The sequence below is a fragment of the Chiloscyllium plagiosum genome, chromosome 33 (assembly GCF_004010195.1).
Source record: "Chiloscyllium plagiosum isolate BGI_BamShark_2017 chromosome 33, ASM401019v2, whole genome shotgun sequence".
Lineage (NCBI taxonomy): Eukaryota > Metazoa > Chordata > Chondrichthyes > Orectolobiformes > Hemiscylliidae > Chiloscyllium > Chiloscyllium plagiosum.
This window is the reverse complement of record NC_057742.1, coordinates 30,619,639-30,641,367: the sequence shown is the minus strand read 5'-3', so window position 1 is coordinate 30,641,367 and position 21,729 is coordinate 30,619,639. Positions and strand designations below refer to the sequence as shown.

The 21,729-nt window shown below is 37.9% G+C and overlaps 1 protein-coding gene across 5 annotated transcripts in view; it reads right to left on the bottom strand.

The window, feature by feature from the left end:
- gpatch8 (G patch domain containing 8) overlaps window positions 1-21,729 on the bottom strand; it is a 204,435-nt gene that overhangs the window by 142,227 nt on the left and 40,479 nt on the right. For 2 of the 5 annotated variants that reach the window (XM_043675226.1, XM_043675229.1), the window contains exons 2-3: window positions 13,780-13,854; window positions 3,553-3,625 (exon numbers count right to left, since the gene is read on the bottom strand). In XM_043675226.1, the coding sequence (XP_043531161.1) occupies window positions 3,553-3,625; window positions 13,780-13,854 (148 nt within the window). Of the gene's footprint in view, window positions 1-3,552; window positions 3,626-8,834; window positions 8,853-13,512; window positions 13,535-13,779; window positions 13,855-21,729 lie in introns of those variants that run through there. The other 3 variants (XM_043675230.1, XM_043675227.1, XM_043675231.1) reach the window with 3 other exon arrangements.

Sequence of the window (21,729 nt, the reverse complement as noted above, 5' to 3'; positions counted from 1 at the left end):
CTACCTTATTTCCCAAGAGAAGGTCAAGTTTTGCTCCTTCTCTAGTAGGTTCATCCACACACCGAAGAAGAATTTTTTTTGTACACTGAATAAGAATTTTTTAAATTCTTCTCCATCCAAGCCCTTAACAATATGGCAGTTTCAGTCTATGTTCGGAAAGTTAAAACACCCCTTTACAACCCTATGATTCTTACAGATATCGGAGATCCCCTTATATATTTGCTTCTCAATTTCCTGCTGACTACTGGAAAGCCTACAATACAATCCCAATAAGGTGATCATCCCTTTCTTATTTCTCAGTTCCACCCAAATAGCTTCACTGACACAATCTCGGGAATATCCTCCCTATGTACATGCATAGTGTCATCCCTCACCAAAAATGCCAGTACCCTTTCTCTCATCTCCCTTTCTATCCTTTCTTCAGCATCTACAGAGGAACCTCGATTATCCGAATATCAATCATCCAAATATCGTGTTATCCGTAGGAGATCTTGAGATCCTGATAGAAACGTTACATCAAAGAGTGGTTTCAAACTTGATCAAGTCTTTTATTTACAATGATTAAAAATTATATCGGCTCACTGAAATGCTGCTGAGAACAGTCCAGGACATCCCAGGCACCGCCTCTAAATGACTGACCTCCCGCCCTCCCTCTCTCCCTTCACACTTTCCCTGGGCAGGGCAATGGTGGAACTTGTCAAAACGTTATGTCTCTGTGCGCGCGATTTGGAGACTCACCCCACAAAACCAGCAGCAGTCTTTCTGTTGGTGTCCACTCCGGCTGTCCCGGAGGGGTGGGTTCTGACGGGGGCAGGGGCACACAGGGGATGGGGCGGTGAAGCCCAAGGGCAGTGTTGGGGTGTTGGATGAGGTGGGGGCTCACGCACGGTGTGCTGCTGTCTCCTGAACAGGGAGCAGAAAACTCTGAGCCCCAGAGGAGACGCATTGAATCGATTAACCGAACGAAATAGTGCTTGCCCATCTCGTTCAGATAATCAAGGTTCCTCTGTATACCCTAAAACAATAGGTTGGCAGTCCTGCCTTTCCATGAGCCATCCTTCTGTATAACTAGGATGAAAGCGAGGACTGCAGATGCTGGAGATCAGAGCTTAAAAATGTGTTGCTGGAAAAGCGCAGCAGGTCAGGCAGCATCAAAGGAATAGGAGAATCGACGTTTTGGGCATAAGCCCTTCTTCAGGAAGTATAACTATGATAGCCCAGTCTCACTTTCCCAACCATGCCCTGAATTCATCTGCCTTACCTGTCAGGCTTCTGGCACTGAAATAAACAGTTTCATTTATAAGTCTTACCTCATTCTCTGCCTTGACTATTTGACTTGCTCCTCTTCTCAACTGTATCAGCCACAGACCTCTCTCTTTTCTCACTATCTCTTTGGGGTTTCTGCCCCGCCCACTAGTAGCACTTGGCAATCTCCCCAAGATCCAGCTCTCCTTCCAATTTAGGTGCAAACAGTCCTTCTTATACAGGTCACCTCTACCCCAGAGAGATTCCAATGATCCAAAAGTGCGAATTCCTGTCCCCCTGCACCAGCCTCTCAGCCATGCATTCATCTGCTCTATCCTCCTATTCCTACTCTCACCAGCATGTCTCACCGGAAGTAATTTAGATATTACTACCCTCAAGGACTTACTTTTTTACCTCTTGCCTAGTTCCCCATATTCTCCCTTTGGAACTTCATGCCCTTCTCTTCCTACGTCAATGGTACCAACGCGTACAACAACCTCCTGCTGGTTCCACTCCCTTTTGAGAATATTCTGCACATTCCCAGAGACATCCTTTACCCTGGCATCAGTAAGTCAACACACCATTCCAACGTCTTGCTGTCAGCCACAGAAACATCGAAACGTGCGTCTGATTAGATAATCCCCCATCACAATCAATATAATTACAGTATAATCCAAAGTAGATGTGATGCACTGATTCTGCTACATGGAGTTGTAAGATCTTTCATCTCCACTAAATTAAAATTTTAAGGTATCCTGATTAGACAGCCTCTTTTAATTCTTTATTAACTAGTGTCAACAGTTGAATATTTTGTGAAAGAGGCCAGACTAAAGCACAAGTTCTTGGGGATTGGTGAGGCACATTAAACCATCAAGGAAGATTTGAATCCATTTCTGTTCACTGGAAAGAAAGTCTGATGTGGAAATATTTATACATTAAATTAATTTATTCTGTTGTCTAGTATTAAAACTTGTTACTTAATGAATATAAAAACATTCTTTCAAACAAAAAAACTTAAACAATTTCAAGTCTGTTCCTTATGAATAAAGTTTTTTACAAACTCAAAATTTCAGAAAGACTTCCATGCGAGCAGCGATAGTAGTACAGAATCTCATTATTATAACGTCAAGTCATCCTCCGAGATTGGATTTATCAAATATTGAGGCTTTACCGTGGCTGAGCATCCATGTTTGATGTGAGATTGTTGACTGACATTAGGAGATGCCTGAAACGGAGAAGTATTGGCATCCCTTATTTCAATAAGCACAAGTTCACTATACTTAAGTTAATCCTGAGTTATTCTGTCTGAGCAGAAAAAATAAACCATCAGCTGCTATATCATACATGGCTGATGAACACCCAAAGTGTTCCTTGAATCCACCATTAGTTAGCTATGACGTTTGGTTCATGAGCTGGTGATGACGACAAGAGTTCTGAAAAGATTCCATTATAAACAATTCATGCTTCATTTAGACAAACCTGAAAATGGCCTGCATTCACTCCTCCATCAGACTTGGAAAATGTAGGAAGTGAATTCTAATGCCTTTTTGGTGTGAATGCAGTACATCAAATTATAAGAAATAGTAACCACTTAGAAGAATGAATTCAGAGTAAAAGGCTGTTTATTGCAATAATTTGAAAAAAAAACGCTAGGACAACGAATAATCAGCAACTTAGATTTACTAAACCCACGTACACCAACTCCAGGAATTTCTCTGAGAAATTGAACAGCACAAACTAATGATTAGACCAAATTAAATAGGAAAATATAGCCACAATATATTAATTGCCTTTACAAGTGTATCAACATAATATCATGTGCAGTTGGGAGTTTTGTTTAAATGATTGGAACTATCATTCAAATTGATCATATCAGTTCGCAACATGCATTTGATAGTTTGGAAAAGAGGCCGTAGGTTTAAGTCCTTTCTTTTAACAAATGTCAGGTTTTTTGAACCATCATTCATTACACAATATTCGAATATGTAACTACTGCATGTCAGAGAAAATGATTGTTTAATCTAACCCTGAAGAAACTGCTAGGGTTTCAGATTTTCCCAAATGTAACCTTTTGGCCAAATCCATCACATTACCAGAGAGAACAGAAGAGAAGAAAAATAGAATCAAGTATTAAAATTAAAAGCAGGTTTCTGCTTCCAGACAATATAACATAGATATTCACAATTTCCTAATTATACTGTAGAGGGAAATAAATTCTAAAAAAATGCATGCTTTTATTGTATTTAAGCATGTTCACAAAAACATTTTCTTAAAAAATGTGACATTAGACAATTTTTCTGAACTTACCCTGGAGAGACTTCCCCAGTCCTTGGCCAAGCTTCCATCCATGCTTCTGAAGTAAACGGTGTCCAATGTTGTCCTGATAGACAGAACAGAGAATAGACCAAAAATACTCCAATAATACATACTTCCTTTGAGTCAATATTTCTATATTTTGTGTACAATGGATAAACATGCAAGAAGTTGCTAATGGGAATGGGGTAGATGGACATCCTAAGGAAACACAATGTCATAAATTGCTCACACAATTTGGGATTATTTTCTGATGGTGTGCTGTGCATCTTCAGTGCATAACACTTAAATAATGAAAGCAAGGTAAAAAAAAAGAAACAAAGAACTGAAATCAGTATAACTGATAAAACCAAGCTCTTTTTAAAACCATATCCGTCACCTTGACAGCACCAATTTGCGACAACTAAACTTCTTCTTTTAATTTGGTTATGTTGCGTGTCAGGCTTTTTGTCTACAGATTATTGTAAGTGCAAAATCTGCCCCACCACTAGAAACCAAACACGATCATAGCAAAATCCAGGCTAGACTTGATTGGGTTTATAACCAGCATGCAGCCATTATTAACTAAAAATGAAACAGTGACGTTAGTAAATTTACAAAATGAGCACAAGCACAGATTGTGATGCACTTCATGTGTAAGATAACAAAAATACTGAAAATTAGAATGGAACAGGCCTAGCAACAGGTTTAATAGCAAGAACCATTAGTGCATGTAGGGGAAGGGGAAAAAGCAGCAAGCGTAATGTCTCATCTTCCTTAGAACAGAGAGTGGTTAACTAGCTACAGGCGTATGGTGTTCAATTTCAAGGACTGTGTTCCAATTTTCTAACAGTACCACTGGGTTTGAAGCAAATCTTAAACTATGTGGCAATCAAAATCAATTTTTGACTTTAGAAATGAAATATATTGCTTTGCTAATTCAAATGATCTTCCTGGAGAGAGCTTTTCAATATATTACGAATCAACATCCATTCTCATCATGAACCTTGGCTGAAACAGAAAAGATGCTTCTGAAACAATCTTTGCATAGTAACCATTCAAGAGTTCAAAAATGTACACTCTTCAAAGACCTTATCTGGCTCAAAATGCAGTGACTATTTGTCCTAATTCTAATTACTCACTATATGCTGTCCAATATCCATAGTGGGAGGGGGTCATTCTTCAATGTGAAAAATCCCTTACTGAGTTAACAATACATGAAATCCTCAGAGTTGCTATAATGTAGCAAACACTTAATTGGTATGGAATCAAGGGTTATAGGGAAAAGGCAGGAGAATAGATTTGAGAAACTTAATAGCCATGATCAATGGTGGAGCAGACACAATGGGCCAAATGGCCTAATTCTGTTCCTGTATCTTATGGTCTTATATCTTTTGTGATAAACTGAGGGTACAGGTTAATATCATGATATTCTATATTGGAACTGAGCTTCTGCACATATCAACAAATAAATTACCCACAATCTGCGGTACTAAACCATATGTTTACACAATAGCAAGTATGTGCCATTTTAGACAATTTCAGGTGGGAGTGTGGAGCAGTTCTATAACTAAATTAAGTGTTCCTTATGTTAAGGGACAGGATGTGAAAAAGAGAGAAATTTGTTGGTCCCAAGCATGAATACACATCAGTGATTCCCAGTTGGAAAAGAATGGGAATATCAGGTGAAGGCATAATTAAACTTCAATGAGGATAACCATGATAAATGAAATGTTTTAAAGTTAGCTTTATTTCTTTTAACAAAGGTTATGAAGTGTAATAAAGATGGAGCAAGTAAAATTCCGAAAAAGAGCTGAATCAAAAGAAACAATGGGGGAGAACAGAAGAATGACAGATTGAGCATGATGAAAGTTTGTAACCTATTAAAATTGGTTTTATAGCCCCCATTCAATATTTCTAATGGTTACTGCCAATATTAAGTAATTCCACCATCATAATGCATGATTTAATGCCAATGTGAAAGTTGGAAATTTCTTTTAAAATGCCCAGCTCACGAAGAGAGATTTTTCTGGTATCGGCTGCAATTTCAGGCAAATTCCATTTAAAATAACTGGATGAAGTAGCAACATATCTTAAAGAGGCCATTTTATTTTTATATTTATAATGTAATATTTTTTCACCTTTCTCAAGACTGCAAGGTCAAGGACACAGGCTGTAAATACGCTGCAGTTCAACAGATACAGGTACCTGCTGAACGTTAAACAACTAATGCTGATTAAAATATCTCTGAAAGGTCGTAAGAACCTAGCATCAGCACATCAAAGAACTTCATAAATATTGCTGTAATACCAAATTACAAATCCTCTTTCAAACAAAATTAGTAAAGGAGAAAAATACAGTTCACAAGTTATTTAATTGGCAGATACAGACCAAGTAAAATATCTTTATTTTGAAATTATCTTGAAGATGTGGAACATTTGCTACAAAGGTTTATTTTTGACACATACTATGTTTGGCCACAATATTAAGTACAAAGGTCAATAAATAAACCAACCTTGTTAAAAATCAGAGTCTCAAATGATCAGATATTGCCTGATCAAAAAACCCTATTGCTTTCAAATTTCTATTCACCGAAGGTGATTTTTTAAAAAAATCTTTTTTCTGGCAATCATTTCAGTTATGGAATTACACCAGGCTCCACAATTTTCTCATAACATTCCTGGAGTAAGAAACATACTCATGTGTTTACTACATCTCTCACTAACCCATACAATCTTAAAGGAGCCCAGCTGCAGCAGTAACCTCTTCAGTGGTTGCTATAGCAAACCAGTAATATTTTATTTAATCAGATCTTTTAATATTCAATTACTTGTACTGTGATAGTAATAATGCTACAATAAAACCAACTTTAAAAGAGATAATACTTACTCCAAATAGGAGATCAATGAATGAGAGGCAATAAAACCTACTGCCTTCTCCAAAGGGAGGATGTAATTTTGGTAAAATATCTGCCCTGACTAAGTTTATACCCAATAAAGTAATCTACACCAATTTGAAAAATTTAACACTCTGCTTTAACTTGAAAAATTCTATTGGAAAATTATAACTTTATTAAATCAGACAATTATATACTGGATAGGGAAGTAGTGCGTGAGTTTGATATTAGTGGTGGGTAAGTCGTTGGAGGTGATTTTGAAAGATAGGGTTTTGTCTGTATTTGGAGAGGCAGGGAAGATTAGCGAGTTTTGAGAGAATCTGTAGCTCAGGTTGAGGTTCAGGATTTAGGTTTGTTCCCTGAGCTGGAAGGTGCATTTTGTCACCATATTAGGTAACATCTTCAGTGAGCCTCCAAATGAAACACTGGTGGTGTAGCCCACTTTCTATTTATATGTTTGCGTTTCCTTGGGTTGGTGATGTCATTTCCTATGGTGATGTCATTTCCTGTTTTTTTTCTCTCACGGGGTGGTAAATGGGATCCAAGTCAATGCGTTTGTTGATAGAGTTCCAGTTGGAATGCCATGTTTTTAGGAATTCTCATGCGTGCCTCTGTTTGGCTTGTCCTAGGAGGAATGTGTTGTACCAGTCGAAGTGGTGTCCATCCCCATCTGTATGTAAAGATACTGGTGAGAGAGTGGGTCATATCGTTTTGTAGCTAGTTGATGTTCATGACTCCTGGTGGCTAGTTTTCTGCCTGTTTGTCCAATGTAGTGTTTGATAAGGGTGTTTTGTAAATGACAATAGTTTTGCTTGTTGTCTGTATAGGGTCTTTCAAGTTCATTAGCTGCTGTTTTAGCGTGTTGGTGGGTTTGTGGGCTACCACAATGTCAAGAGGTCTGAGTAGTCTGGCGGTCATTTCCGAGATTACTTTGATACAGGGGAGAGTGGCTAGGGTTTCTGGACGTGTTTTGCCTGCTTGTTTGGATTTGTCGCTCAGAAATTCACCTATACAGTGTATTCAAAAAGAAATGGTAACTAATGAACACAGTCTGCCGATTTCTTAGCACGCTTGCTTTCATTACTCAGACCACTGAGGATAGCAGTTGGGATGTCATGTTGAAGTTGCATAGGATGTTGATGAGGTCACATTTGGAGTACTGTGTACTGTTCTAGTTGCGCGGCTAGAGGAAAGAAATGCTTAAATTGAAGAGAGTTCAAAAAAGATTAATCAGAAAGCTGCCAGGGCTGGAAGGCTCGAGTTATAAGGAGAGGCTGGGATATTTTCTACTGGAAAAAAGGTGATTTATAGGTGACCTTAGGGAGGTTTATAAAATCATGAGGGGCATAAGGTGGATAGGGCGGGTGAGTTTAAAACTAGGGGGCATATTTTTAAGGTGAGGAGAAAAAGATTCAAAATGGATCTGAGAAGCAAATGTTTCCACACAGTGTGATTCATGTGTGGAATGAACTGCCAGAGGAAGTGGTAGATGCAGGTACAGTTACAACATTTTGAAAACATTTGGATAAAACATGAATAAGAAAGGTGTAGAGGGATATGGGCCAAACGCAGGCAAGTGGGACTAGTTTTGTGTGGGAAACTTTGTGAGCATGGATGAGTTGGACCAAAAGATCTGTTTTCGTGCTGTATAACTAACTCTACATCCTAATTACTTGACTTTTGATAGCCAATTTTGCTGTATTTGAATAGAAGGACAAATAATATCTAGAAGTTAAGATACATAAGTTCGATTTTCTCAAGCTTCTAAACATCAGTAACTTACATAATTCCAAACTTTAACAGAAGTTCAAATCCTTATTTTCACTCTTTATTCTATATGCATGTTATAATTCAAGTTTCAATTTTGAAGGATGTACAGATTTTGTGTTTAAAACAATGAAGCAAATTTAAAATCCAAACCTAGTGCTACAGCGATTAATCTGAAAAACAAAATTTGAATGCTCCTAAAAGCTATTTATTCCTGCCACTGTCATTATAATAAAAATTTGACTTCTTAATAACTCAGAGGTTTGTCAAAAGCTATTTAAATCATAGAGGAAAAAATGAAATCCGGTTAATTAGCTAATTTGAAGATAAGTATAAGCCATAAATCTCCTCTGTATTTGTAACCTTTAACTTTACGTGAATCAAATAAGAGGATCTATTCTCCCTCATCCTCACCTTTTTGGTGGGGAATGTTTGCTTGCCTTGCAACAAATGAAAACACTCAACTCTGACCTAATTAAATATTAAAAGCACATTATAAAGCTTTCAGGGAAGAAGGAAGTGAGACATTACCCTGACTGCAATATTAATAAATGCAATAAAAAACAAACAGACAGATGAAGCAATAGGCTATTTCAAAGCAGTGCAAGTGGAGTGAAAGCATTTCCATACGAACCTGGCTTTAAAAACTGGGCTGTCAAAAGAACAGTTAAATGTAACACAAAGTAAGAAACTGTCCAAACACTAATGGTCTGCTTCTGTTCAATTCACTGCTCGCAAGTAATGTCGACATTAGGTAATAGTGAAAGCACAATGTAAATCCACGATTCAAGACCAGCTAGCTGTAAGTCAGTGCAGTGTGCCATGATGACACAATGGAGAAAAAAGCTAAAACAAAATATATATTTTTTATATGTATATAAAAAAATATATAGATGTGTGAGGAAATATATAAGAAAGTGTGACAGAAAGGTGAGCACTACTTTGCCATTACATGCAAGAGCACTTTAGAACAGTTCCCAAAACAAACTTTATATTTAACTACAGATGACACACGATGATGGCTAGGAGGGCCAAATGGTAATGCTACACCATACAGCTACAAGACATGAAATATTTATAGTGCAAGGAACATGCGGCTACTGTTAAATATTAAATCAGCAGCCATATTGACATGACCTTTGTCTGTTTAGGAGTCCACAGATCTTGTATAAAATGAAAAAGCATAATCTAACTACCGTAAAAAATATGCTACTGCTGTACTAAACTAAACCAGTAAATAGAAAGTGACCTAATACATTCAAGCTAAATTGAATAGATGTTAAATGTTAATTATGGTTAAAGTGGAAATAAAAATCTACGTTTGCTACACATAAAATCAGTTATTAGAATCCACATGAAATATTTTTACAGATTTTAAAATGCTGTTTATAATATCCTACAAGGAATTTTCTAAAATAGATTTCTCCATCTTTTGTAATAATTCAATTAGTGCTTATGAAAGTTAGTAAGAAAGGAATCATTCTGAAAAGGTTGCTTAGAATATGCAAATTTAACGGCTGACTTTGGGAAAGAGCATTAAAACCTGACCTTCTCACATCAACCTTTAATTATTTTTCTGTTGACAGCTACAGATAAATATCAATATAGAAAAAGGGGAGCCTAATCACATGCATTAGAAAGAAGCTGCACTAATCTTATTTTACATAATAGTTATCCTTTATGTACATCAATTGTTGAGTAATTCCAATTAAAATAATCTTCATACTGAATTTCCTCAAAATCTGTGGACTCTCCAAGGCAGCCAACTGACTGAACACTGTAGCATAGCATTTAGCACATCTCAAGAGACAATGCTGCAGGACATGTGTGCATTTAGAATGCATTAAAGCTAACTGTTTAAAAAGAACTTTGTTTTTGATGGCATGGCTTTCTACCTTCACACAAATACCAATTTGTTCTCTACCACCACAAAATGAAACTTCATTATACTGCTTTTAAAAATAATAATTTTATAGCTGTAAAAGCCTAGTGTTTTGTTGCAATGCAGCAAAAATATCCAACTGAAAATGATGGACCTTAGTTTACAAGAATATTGTAAAAATGTTAGAGCCATTAATTAGTTATTTAACTGGTATGGTATTAGCTTATTGTTAATGCTAACAAACCTCACTACAAAATAATGTTGGATCGCATTCTTAATGGTATGGCAAGTGTTAGAACAGACTTTGTAATTTGCAATGGACAATGCCACTTCAGAAAATGGAATAAAATGTGATCAAGTTATCCTAGGTCACTTCTATATGGTCTTAAATACCACCAGAAGTGTTAGCGGTTTTTGGGAGTGATTTTATGCTCATTATTTCATCTAAGAAATAATAAGTGATGGAACTCTTTTTTTATCAAGTACGTTTTTTTCTGCAGGGGTGGGGGAAGGGGAAGAAGTTATAATTAAATCATAATAAATAATTAAATGTAAAACTAGTTGTTGAATATGTTTTGGTGGTAGCTAAATTTAAAACATCTTGATATTTAGTAGGATTTTAGTAAAATCTCAAATAATTAGCTGCTAAATTTCATAGCCATCCATCTTCACGGAATTCCCATCTTCTAAAGTTTAACCTCTGGAATATAACAGAAGTCAATCAAATGAGCGGAAAAAAAACGGGTAAACATTCTTCCAAGCTTTTTGGGGAAAAAAGAAAATTGATAAGAATGTATAAAAATGTAACAGGAATTGTAATTTACATAAGTAACAGATGATGGGAAATATATTTTATACCCCTTTTTTCTGGCTATCTAATGATTTGCTGTAATAAATGCTGAAATATGTCAACTAATTTTTTGAACTATAAATGTTGTTAATGAAGACTGTCTGGTTTTGGCGTTTTACTGACTAATTAGAAAAAAACATTTTGGCCAGTTAATGCTTTGGTGAACTAAAAATGAATGACTTAAAAGTGCCATAAAAAATTACTGCATGCGCAAGTGAATCTAAAGGAAGCAAACAAACAAGTGGGTGGTATATTTTGGGTATCTCACTGTTAAATGGTAAAAAAGAACTCAAAACCAGTTAGGTATTGATATTAATAGGTAACTCAATTGAAAACTTATCCTGCAGTATTATCAACATGCATCATCAGCTACTGCCATTCCATAGACAAGCATCATGCCAGCAAAGTCTCACAGTAGATTTTTCGCTGGAAGGACAGGATAAGGAACCAGGAAACCCTAAAAAAAATAGCAGAGCGTGCAATACAAACCAGTTCATGGCTGCTTAGCAATTATGGCCCAACTGCTGCAGAAGAGAAATGGTGGACACCCCAAGTAGTGTGCATTATTTGTTACATGGAAACACAAGCATATCTTCCATGAGTACCGAAATATCTACTGATCCCTTTGATTTCCAATTAGACATACTTTGTGGGTTTTTTACACACATTTAAACATAGCATGCTAGGACTAACTATTCTATCCATAATATACATCACCGACATCCCGCAACACCTTCACACTAATTAATGTGGTTCAGCACCATAACTGTTCTGCACAACAGAAATTCATTCATGGGATGTTGGCATTGTTTTTGGGCATTTATTGCCCATCCCTGATTGCCCTTAAGGATGATAGTGAGCTGCCCTCTTGAACCACTGCAGACCAGTGGGTTGACCCACAATGCTATTAGAGAGGCAATTCCAGGGACAGTGGAGGAACAATGATATATTTCCAAGTCAGGATGGTGAGTGGCTTGGAGGTGCTGTGTTCCCATGTATCTGTTGCTCTTGTGCTTCTAGTTGGAAGTGGTTGTGGGTTTGGAAGGTGGTGTCTGAGAATGTTTGCAGTGCATCTTGTCGATAATACACACTGCTGCTATGAGTGTCTGTGTTGGAGGGAGTGAACATTTGTGGATATGATGCTCATCAACTGGGCTGTTTTGTCCTGGATGGTGACAACCTTCTTCAGTATTGTTAGAGCTGCACCCATCCAGGCAAGCACCTCGTAGATGAAGAGCAGGCTTTAGAAGTCAGGAAGTGAGTTACTCGCTGCAGTATTCCTAGCCTCTGACCAGCTCTATTAGCCATTACGTAGCAAGTTCAGTTGAGTTTTTAGTCAATGGTAACCCCAAAGATGTTGATAGTGGGGCATTCAGTGTTGGTAATGCCAATGAATGTCAAACGGTTGTGTTTGGATTGTCGCTTATTGGTGATGGTCATAGCCTGGCAATTGTGTGGTATGAATGTTGCTTGCCACTTGTCAGCCCAAAAAAAAACCTCAAATCATGAAAAATCATAAGTAATCATTACTCAATTAAATTCATGCAACTTTCAAATCACTGTCTTTGTACCTCATCTATATAGCAAACTGTTGTGGTTTTTAATTTGGGCAGTCATTGGCAACAAAACAATAGGATTGTTTCTTCTCTGTCACAAATTTTTGTTTTGAATTGGAAGGCTTTTTTGTACACTGTCAAAACCAACTAAGCATATAAACTGCTCAAGGGTTGCTTTTCAAAATGGTATGTAATAATGAATAGCTGTGTTTACAAAATATTAGCAGAACAAAAACTTGTTGACTAATTTCTAGTAAATATTTTGGTATGGTAGCTCTATTTACTTGTAATTAACTGTGTGATAGTGACACAAAATGATCAATGATTGCAGGTTATTATTGGAAAGTTATGTAAAATTAGTCATTTTAAATTGAGCAGTGCAACTAATCAGCTGCCATTTTTCTTTTAAATTGATCTTACGCCCATTAAAAAAAAGCTTTCATAATCAATTAAAAGAAATGTAGCAAGATGGTGGTTCAAGACAGCAAGCACTTCTAAAGGTCAGTTGATTTTATGCTCAAATCAATCATTTGCCTCAACTGGGGAAAAGGATGGCTCCCTCAATTCTTAACTTCCTCCTTTGGAGAAAGTTCTATTTTAAGCAGTGCGAAGATTAGGTATTAGTTTGTCAAATTCTACATTACTTCTGTGCACCACAAATAGATCTTTAGTATCAGTAAAACGTGCGCAAAATATCCAATAGGCGAAGGGGATCAGCACATATTTCCAGTCCTTTAACACATCCATTCAGTCCACTCATCCTACATTGCACACAAAGTTCCATTTTTTACTTGGTGAGTGCAATGACAATTACAACACACAAAAACAAATGCCAAGAAACTAAAGCATTGGATTAACTCAAATAATGTGAAGCCTAACTGAATTAGAACTAATTAAAAATTTAACAGATTACAAAGGAGACAACTATAAAGGTGGGATTATTTATGAAGCATTTTACTGAAAGCAGCAATGAAGCAGCACGTGTACTACTTATCCATGAAGTACAAACAAAATGTTGATTTACCTTAAGATGCATTTTTCATGTCCTGTATATATAGTAGCAGCACAGCATTAATAAACGTTATATTACAAAAACCTGAAAAACTTAAAATTAAAATAATGGTGTACACTAAGCTCTAGATAGTAGTTTGGACCAACTATGTCATTTTCACTGCTCAAAAATTTCTGGACTAGTTATTCAAAACTGCACTAACATTTTTTTTGCTGGTTAGTGGCACCTAATCATTCAGCTTTACACATATCAGGTCTCAATTGAAATTCAAATTCTTACCGATTCTATGGGCTTGTCCAAGGATGCCTGTTCAATTTCCAGATGTCCTTCTTCATACTGATCAAAGTGATTTCCCTAAAAAGTCAATGGAAAACAATAAAAATGTACTCTAAACAACAAAACTATTTGGCTCATTGTAAAAAAAATGAGGTGAAACACATCACTACAAAAGGTTAAAAAAGTGAAATCAATACAGATTTATAAAAAATGCCAACCTTGGAGTTCTTGAATAACAATATCAAATTCAGTGTTTGATTGTGTTGTCGAAACTTAATAAAATATGTGACAAGTTTCAACAGTTACATTTTGCTTCCTACTGAAATAGCGAGTTATGATTATTTTGGGATGTAGGTACACATTTGATTCATGCAATAGTTTTCAGTACTAAGAATACTCTATCATTTATTACCGCTCATCAATGCCCCCAAAAGCCTGGGCAAACTCTGATTGGAGCAATATATTTTTTATAACAATTGTACTTTAATTCATTTACAGAATGCGAGTGTCACTGGTTCTTCCAGAATTTACACCAACTGTCCTGAACAGGGTGGTGTTCAGCTTCCTTTATGAACCACTGCAATGAAGGAATGGCAATATAGTTCAAAGTCAGGATGATATGAGATTTGGAAGGAGGTTTCAGATGGTGCTGTTCCCAGGCATCTAACTGATCGTGTCCTTCTGGTTATAGAAGGTGCTGTATAAGACAACTTGGTGAATTGTTGCAGTGCATTTTATAGATGGTACACTTCACTGCCACTGTGCACCAGTGGTAGAAAAAGTAAATGTTGAAGGTATTAGATGAGATGCTTTGTCCTGGATGGTGCTGACCATCAAATGTTGTTGGTGATGCATTCATCCAGGCAACCACAGGTTAATGACACAAAGGATGCCCTGCACATGCTGACCTTTGTTAGCTCCCAGATCAGCACAGCTTCAAAAGAATGCATATAATAAGAGCTGAAGCAGGCCATAAGGCTCATCACGCCTATTCTTCGTGCAATCATTGTTGATCTTTGGCTTCAATTCTCACTTATCACATTCTTAGATTCCTTCAGGAATCAAAAATCTGTTTCTCTCATTCTTAAATGCATTCAAAAATGAAGCATCCAAATCTCTCAAATGAAAAAAACTTCTGAGCTTCACAACTGCCTTGGTGAAGTAACTCTGTCATCTCTGCTCTAAATGAATCCAGCCTTGGGCTGTGCCCCGACATTTCATTGCACAAACAATCTCTGTATTTACGCAATTAAGTCCTTCAGAATCTTGCATGTCTCAAACACATCTATAAGCCTCCAAAACTCCAATGAGAATTGGTCCAATTTATTCAATTTCACAGGATAACCACTCATCCCAGAGACCGATTCAGATTTTGGTTTAAAATTCTCAGTATTGTTTACAAATCCCTGGACACGTCCCTATTTCTATGAGCTCCTCAACCCCGAGTTATCAGACCTCAATCAATTCTGAAACTTTTCATATCCCTGACATTATTTGTATTTTCACTGGTGGGTCAAGCTTTCAGCTAACTGAGCTCGAAACATTTGCATTCCCTCCTTAAACCTCTTATTCTATACAATGCTCATTGATATTCAATCCTTTGAACAAGCTTTCAGTTTTAATATCATACACATGAAAGACCTTGGGATATTTACTACAGTTCATACAGGATACTGAACTAGACAGGGAAAAAAAAGGTGGGGGCACAGAATTATTGGTTAAGAATAAATTGCAGCTGTAAGGAGATATGACATACTAGATGAAGCATCAAATGAGGCCACACTGGACCTTGTTTCTGAACTAAACCAATCTCAGTAGTAGATATGTGCAATAAATCCCGAAGGACACAGTTAGACAAGTATGTATGCAAGCAAACTTCACAGTGCAATTGCAAAAGGGAAATAATAATTAGGGGCTTCAACTACTCAGTTATCAACTGCATTACAAACAGTGTGAAAGGCAGAGGGCACAAAATTCTTGAATTGTGTTCAAGGGAATGTGTTTATCCAGTAGGTAACAAGCCTAATGAAAGAGTGGAATGTCAGATTTAGCTTTCAGAAATGAAGCTGAGCAAGTGGACCAAAGAGCAGTGGTTGATCATTTCAGACATAGAGATCATAATGCAGTTAGATTTAGCATCATTATGGAAGTGGACAAAGATAGAACAGGAGCGAACGTTCTAAAACAGGAAAGGCAGACAGATGATCTGGCAGAAGCGGACTGGCTACAGATAATTGAACGTCAGTAGCTAATCAGTGAGAAGCAGTCAAAAGTGAGATTATATGGGTAAAGTGCAGACATGTCCCTAAAAAGAAAAGGGGTGGTACTGTCAAACCTAGAGTCCTTTGGTTAACCAACAGCATACAAGGCAAAATAAAGCAGAAAATAGAGTTAATGACAATCTTTAAAGATAGTAATGCGCCAGGCAGCTGAGAGGAGTACAAGGGTGAAGTGAAAAGGAAAAGTAGAAAAGTAAGAAGAGGATATAAAAGTCCTTGGTAAGGAAAATGCTTATTTTTTTATTAGTTATTTAAGAGCAAGAGGATAACTAAGGAAGGGGTTGTGCCTATCAAAGTATATTGCAAATTGTGCATGAATGCTGAAGATGCAGCCAGGATTCTTAATTACCATATATGCTCATGTATAGGTTGATGTACAAGTTGACCCCTTATCTTAAGCCAAAAATCTGCTATTTTTCATATACCTCATGTATAAGTCAATCCTAGTTTTTCAGTGGTCTCTTCCTGACCATGTACGCAGCCTTAAAGAGCATGATTTGCGCGTCACCATATGTTACGCGCACCAGCATATATTTGTGCAATGCGATTTTCAAATCGTTAAATTGAATGTTGATTTCATAAATGTGTTCGTGCCAGTGTAATATTTACATACATATATTCGACTTGTGCACGCAAATATCTATGATACTTTATGGCAGCCCTCAAACTTGTCTTCCCGCTGATGCCTCAGTTTCTTACAAATAGGTGTCACGTACAGTTGTGCTCTAAACTTATTGTAAAACTCCCCAAATTTTTCTGACAAAATAGCATCATGAAGAAACAAATATACAACACAGTTGAAACTAAAAAGTTATTGAAGTTGCAGAGAAGAACAACAATAGCAAAGCTGCAAGGGAGTTCTGTGTTTCTGAAAAACTTGCTTGAGATTGGAGGAAAAAAGCCACACATTTAAAGGTTTTGCAAAAACAGAAGTACGCCAACCGAGGAAAGCTGAACAAGTGGCCACAACGAGACGAAAAGATTGCTGACTAGGTAATTCAGTGTCGTCAGAACGGAAGCAATGTGACTTGAAGATGTAGAAGAATACGTGCTAAAAACAAATTGAGAAAAGGTGGATTCAGTGATCTCAAAACCAGTGCTGGATGGGGCAGTAAGTTTATGAAAAGGTATGATTTAGCGCTTACACAGAAAACCAAGATTGTCCGATGTCTACCACCAGAACTTAATGACAAGTTATTTGGGTTCCATTGCTTTATAATCAGAAATCAAAAGAAAAATGGGTACAGGGTCTCATGCATCAGCAATATGGATTAAACCCCAATGAACATTGATATGCCAGAGAACAGAACTGTGGACAAGATTGGAGCAAACTTAAGACGACTGGCCGTGAAAGAAATCGATTCATTGTGGTACTTAGTTGTATGGCAGATGGAACAAAGTTAAAGTCTATGCTGATTTTCAAGCGGAAAACTCTGCTCAAACAGAAATTTCCAAAAGGCATTGTTGTCCTTGTCCATAAGAAAGGGTGGATGGATAAAGGTGGCTGCAAGATTTGGATCAGTGAGGTCTGAAATATGCGACCCGGTGGACTTAGAAAGGAGAAAAGCTTACTGGTTTGGGATACGTTCAGATCACACAGAGTGAAAAGGATTATCAGTCAACTTTGAGCTAATGACACTGACATTGCAATGACTCCTGGAGACCTTACAAGCATGGTGTAGCCACTGTTAGCATCACTAAACCTTTAAGGACTTAGCATGGAAGAAATGGGACACTTGGATGTAAGAAGGGGAAAAAAGCTTCACAATGGGTTGCAACATGCATGCTCCATCACTCGCAACTGTATGTGAGAAGATTGTTGAGTCCTGGAAGGAGATGAAAACTGAAATTATTGTGAAAGCCTTCAAAAAAAATGTGGAATTTCTAATGCTTTAGATAGTACAGGGGATGACTATTTATGGTCAGATGGAAGTGATGACAAATCAATTGATGATCCCCTTGAGTGTGCAAATGAAGATGATCCATACAATGATAATATGCTTGACCCAGACGAATGGAATGAATTATTGAATGGTGCAACTGATGAGGACAGTGAATTTGAAAGATTCTAATGGACTTTTGTATGTACCATAACTTAATTTTTAAGCAGCTTTTCCATAATATTTGTGATATATGGTGAGAAGAGTTTTGTTTGTTGTGAATATCGGTTTTCTGATGTAACGTGTTTATTATATATTATTAACAATTTCATGCAGTCTTTTTCCAATAAAATACTATCAATCTTTTGTTTTTACTGCTGCTCTTTTTATTTCATGAATTGTGTTGTACAAATACCCCCAGTAGATGGCCTAACCACCTGCTGGTATGCCTGTCAACTCTTGTACATATGTAGAGACCTACATGCACTTTACAGTACTGGTAACTGGAATATGGTACAATACTACTATTCTACCTTAGCAGGCAAAATGAGACAGTTATTTTGTAGATACATATTCAATAATGGCCATAATTCTTTTTCCTTTTGTTGTTTATTATCTTATAGAGAGATCTGGCTCTTGTTTGTCCATTATTTGACTCATGCCAAGCCTGAATTTCATCCTATTGAAAACAATACCTTGTGTATAAGTTGGTCCCTTAACTTCAGCTTTAAAAAGTCTTAAAAATTCGAACTTTACATGGGTATGTATGGTAGTATTTTCTCTCCTTCACAAAAGAGGGAGATGGTGCAGACATTCTGGTGAAACAGTCGGAGTGTAAAACACGAGATAAAACAGAGGGATTCTCCATAATGCAATATGGCCACTGTGCATGCAAGGCAATTGTTGTCACTTGGGCATGATAACATAGCAGAAAACATCTGTGCAAGCACTGATTGTCACTGCATTCCATACAGTGACTCATCAGCAGAGGCACTGGGCACAGCTTGAGGTGCCTATATCAGGAGTGGGGAGAATGAGAGTCTGCTAGCATCAGGAGAAAGGTAGGGGAGGCCTACACCAAAAGCTGGTTCAGCAAACGAATCCACAACCTGAGCTACAAATCTTATCAAGCACTCTAAAAAGGCTACTAATTTTTTTCACCTAGTCAGCGCAACCCTTAGACAAGTAACTGCTTCCATAACTTGAGAATGACGCCAGCTTTCTTTTTAATTTATACATCACCTAGAGGTGGCATTCATTGGAAACTCAGCCTAGATAAAACAATTTACTTCAGTAAGGCGTTCGACAAGGTTCCCCATGAGAGACTGAATAGCAAGGTTAGATCTCATGGAATACTAGCCATTTGGATACAGAACTAGCTCAAAGGTAAAAGACAGAGGGTGGTGGTGGAGGGTTGTTTTTCAGACTGGAGGTCTGTGACCAGTGGAGTGCCACAAGGATCAATGCTGGGCCCCCTACTTTTTGTCATTTACATAAATAATTTGGATGCGAGCATAAGTGGTACAGTTAGTAAGTTTGCAGGTGACACCAAAATTGGGGGTGTCGTGGACAGCGAAGGTTACCTCAGATCATAACAGGATCTGGACCAGATGGGCCAAAGGCCTGAGAAGTGGCAGATGGAGTTTAATTCAGATAAATGCGAGGTGCTGCATTTTTGGGAAAGCAAATCTTAGCGGGACTTATACACTTAATGGTAAGGTCCTCGGGAGTGTTGCTGAACAAAGAGACCTTGGAGTGCAGGTTCATAGCTCCTTGAAAGTGGAGTCACAGTAAATAGGATAATGAAGAAAGCATTTGATATGCTTTTTTTTTGGTTAGAGTATTGAGTACAGGAGTTGGGAGGACATGTTGCAGCTGTACAGGACATTGGTTAGGCCACTGTTGGAATATTGCGTGCAATTCTGGTCTCCTTCCTATCGGAAAGATGTTGTGAAACTTGAAAGGGTTCAGAAAAGATTTACAAGCATGTTACCAGGGTCTGAGCTACAGGGAGAAGCTGAACAGGCTGGAGCTGTTTTCCCTGGAGCGTCGGAGACTGAGGGGTGACATTATAGAGGTTTACAAAATTATGATAGGCATGATTAGGGTAAATAAACAAAGTCTTTTCCCTGGGGTCGGGGAGTCCAGAACTAGAGGGCATAGGTTTAGGGTGAGAGGGGAAAGATAGAAAAGAGACCTACAAGGCAACGTTTTCACGCAAAAGGTGGTACGTGTATGGAATGAGCTGCCAGAGGATGTGGTGGAGGCTGGTACAATTGCAACATTTAAGAGGGATTTGGATGGGTATATGAATAGGAAGGGTTTGGAGGGATATGGGCCGGGTGCTGGCAGCTGGGACTAGATTGGGTTGGGATATCTGGTCGGCATGGATGGGTTGGACCGAATGGTCTGTTTCCATGCTGTACATCTCTATGACTTTATGACTCTAATTGTGAGATGGGACAAGTGGAACGACTAACTTCCTTGAAGGTGGATAAATTGCCAGCACCAGATGAATTGAAGACTCTAAGGTTTTAAAGGAAGCCAGGAAGGAAGTAGCAGAGGCTCAGGATCACTTTCCAACTCTCATTTGATTCAGGTGACTAACCAAAGGTATATGAACATTGTACAATTTTTAATAAAGTGCAAGGTACAAGCTAAATAATTATATGCCTGTCAGTCTAGCCTCGGTGGTGGGCAAATAACCAGAATTAACATTGCGAGATAGAATTAACCTGGGTTATTCATCACGGCTTTGTTAAAGAAAGATGACATCTTATTAACTGAAATGATATTTTCCAGAAAGTAACAAGGAAGATTGAGGAGGGTACTACAATGAAAGTTACCTACATAGATTTTAGGCCCTGGAGAAGGTTACATCCGAAACGTCGACTTCTCCACCTCCTGATGCTACCTGGCTTGCTATGTTCTTCCAGCCTCCTGCCTGTCTACTTTGGATTCGTCCATCTGTAGTTTTTTTTGTCTCTAGATTTTAGATAAGGCAATTGACAAGGTCCCACGTTGGAATACGAGTCAGAAAAATAAAAGCTGATGGTACGCAAAGGAATGTGGTGAGTTGGATACAAAATTGGTTCAGCAATAGAAAACAAAGGATATTGATTCATGGTTGTTTTTGAGAATGGAAAGTGGTGTTCATTACTGTTTCATAGGGCTCAGCAAAGGGTCAATAGACAATAGGTGCAGGAGTAGGCCATTCTGCCCTTCGAGCCTGCACCACTATTCAATATGATCTTGGCTGATCATCCTTAATCAGTATTCTGTTCCTGTCTTATTTCCATAACCCTTGATTCCACAATCCTTGAGAGCTCTATCCAACTCTTAAATGAATCCAGAGACTGGGCCTCCACTGTCCTCTGGGGCAGAGCATTTCACACAGCCACCACTCTCTGGGTCAAGAAGTTTCTCCTCATCTCTGTCCTAAATGGTCTACCCCGTATTTTTAAGCTGTGTCCTCTGGTTCGGCACTCACCCATCAGCGGAAACATGTTTCCTGCCTCCAGAGTGTCCAATCCTTTAATAATCTTATATGTCTCAATCAGATCCCCTCTCAGTCTTCTAAACTCAAGGGTATACAAGCCCAGTCGCTCCAGTCTTTCAGCGTAAGGTAGTCCCGCCACTCCAGGAATTGACCTCGTGAACCTACGCTGCACTCCATCAATAGCCAGAATGTCTTTCCTCAAATTTGGAGACCAGAACTGCACAAATTATTCCAGGTGCAGTCTCACCAGGGCCCTGTACAGCTGCAGAAGAACCTCTTCGCTTCTATACTCAAT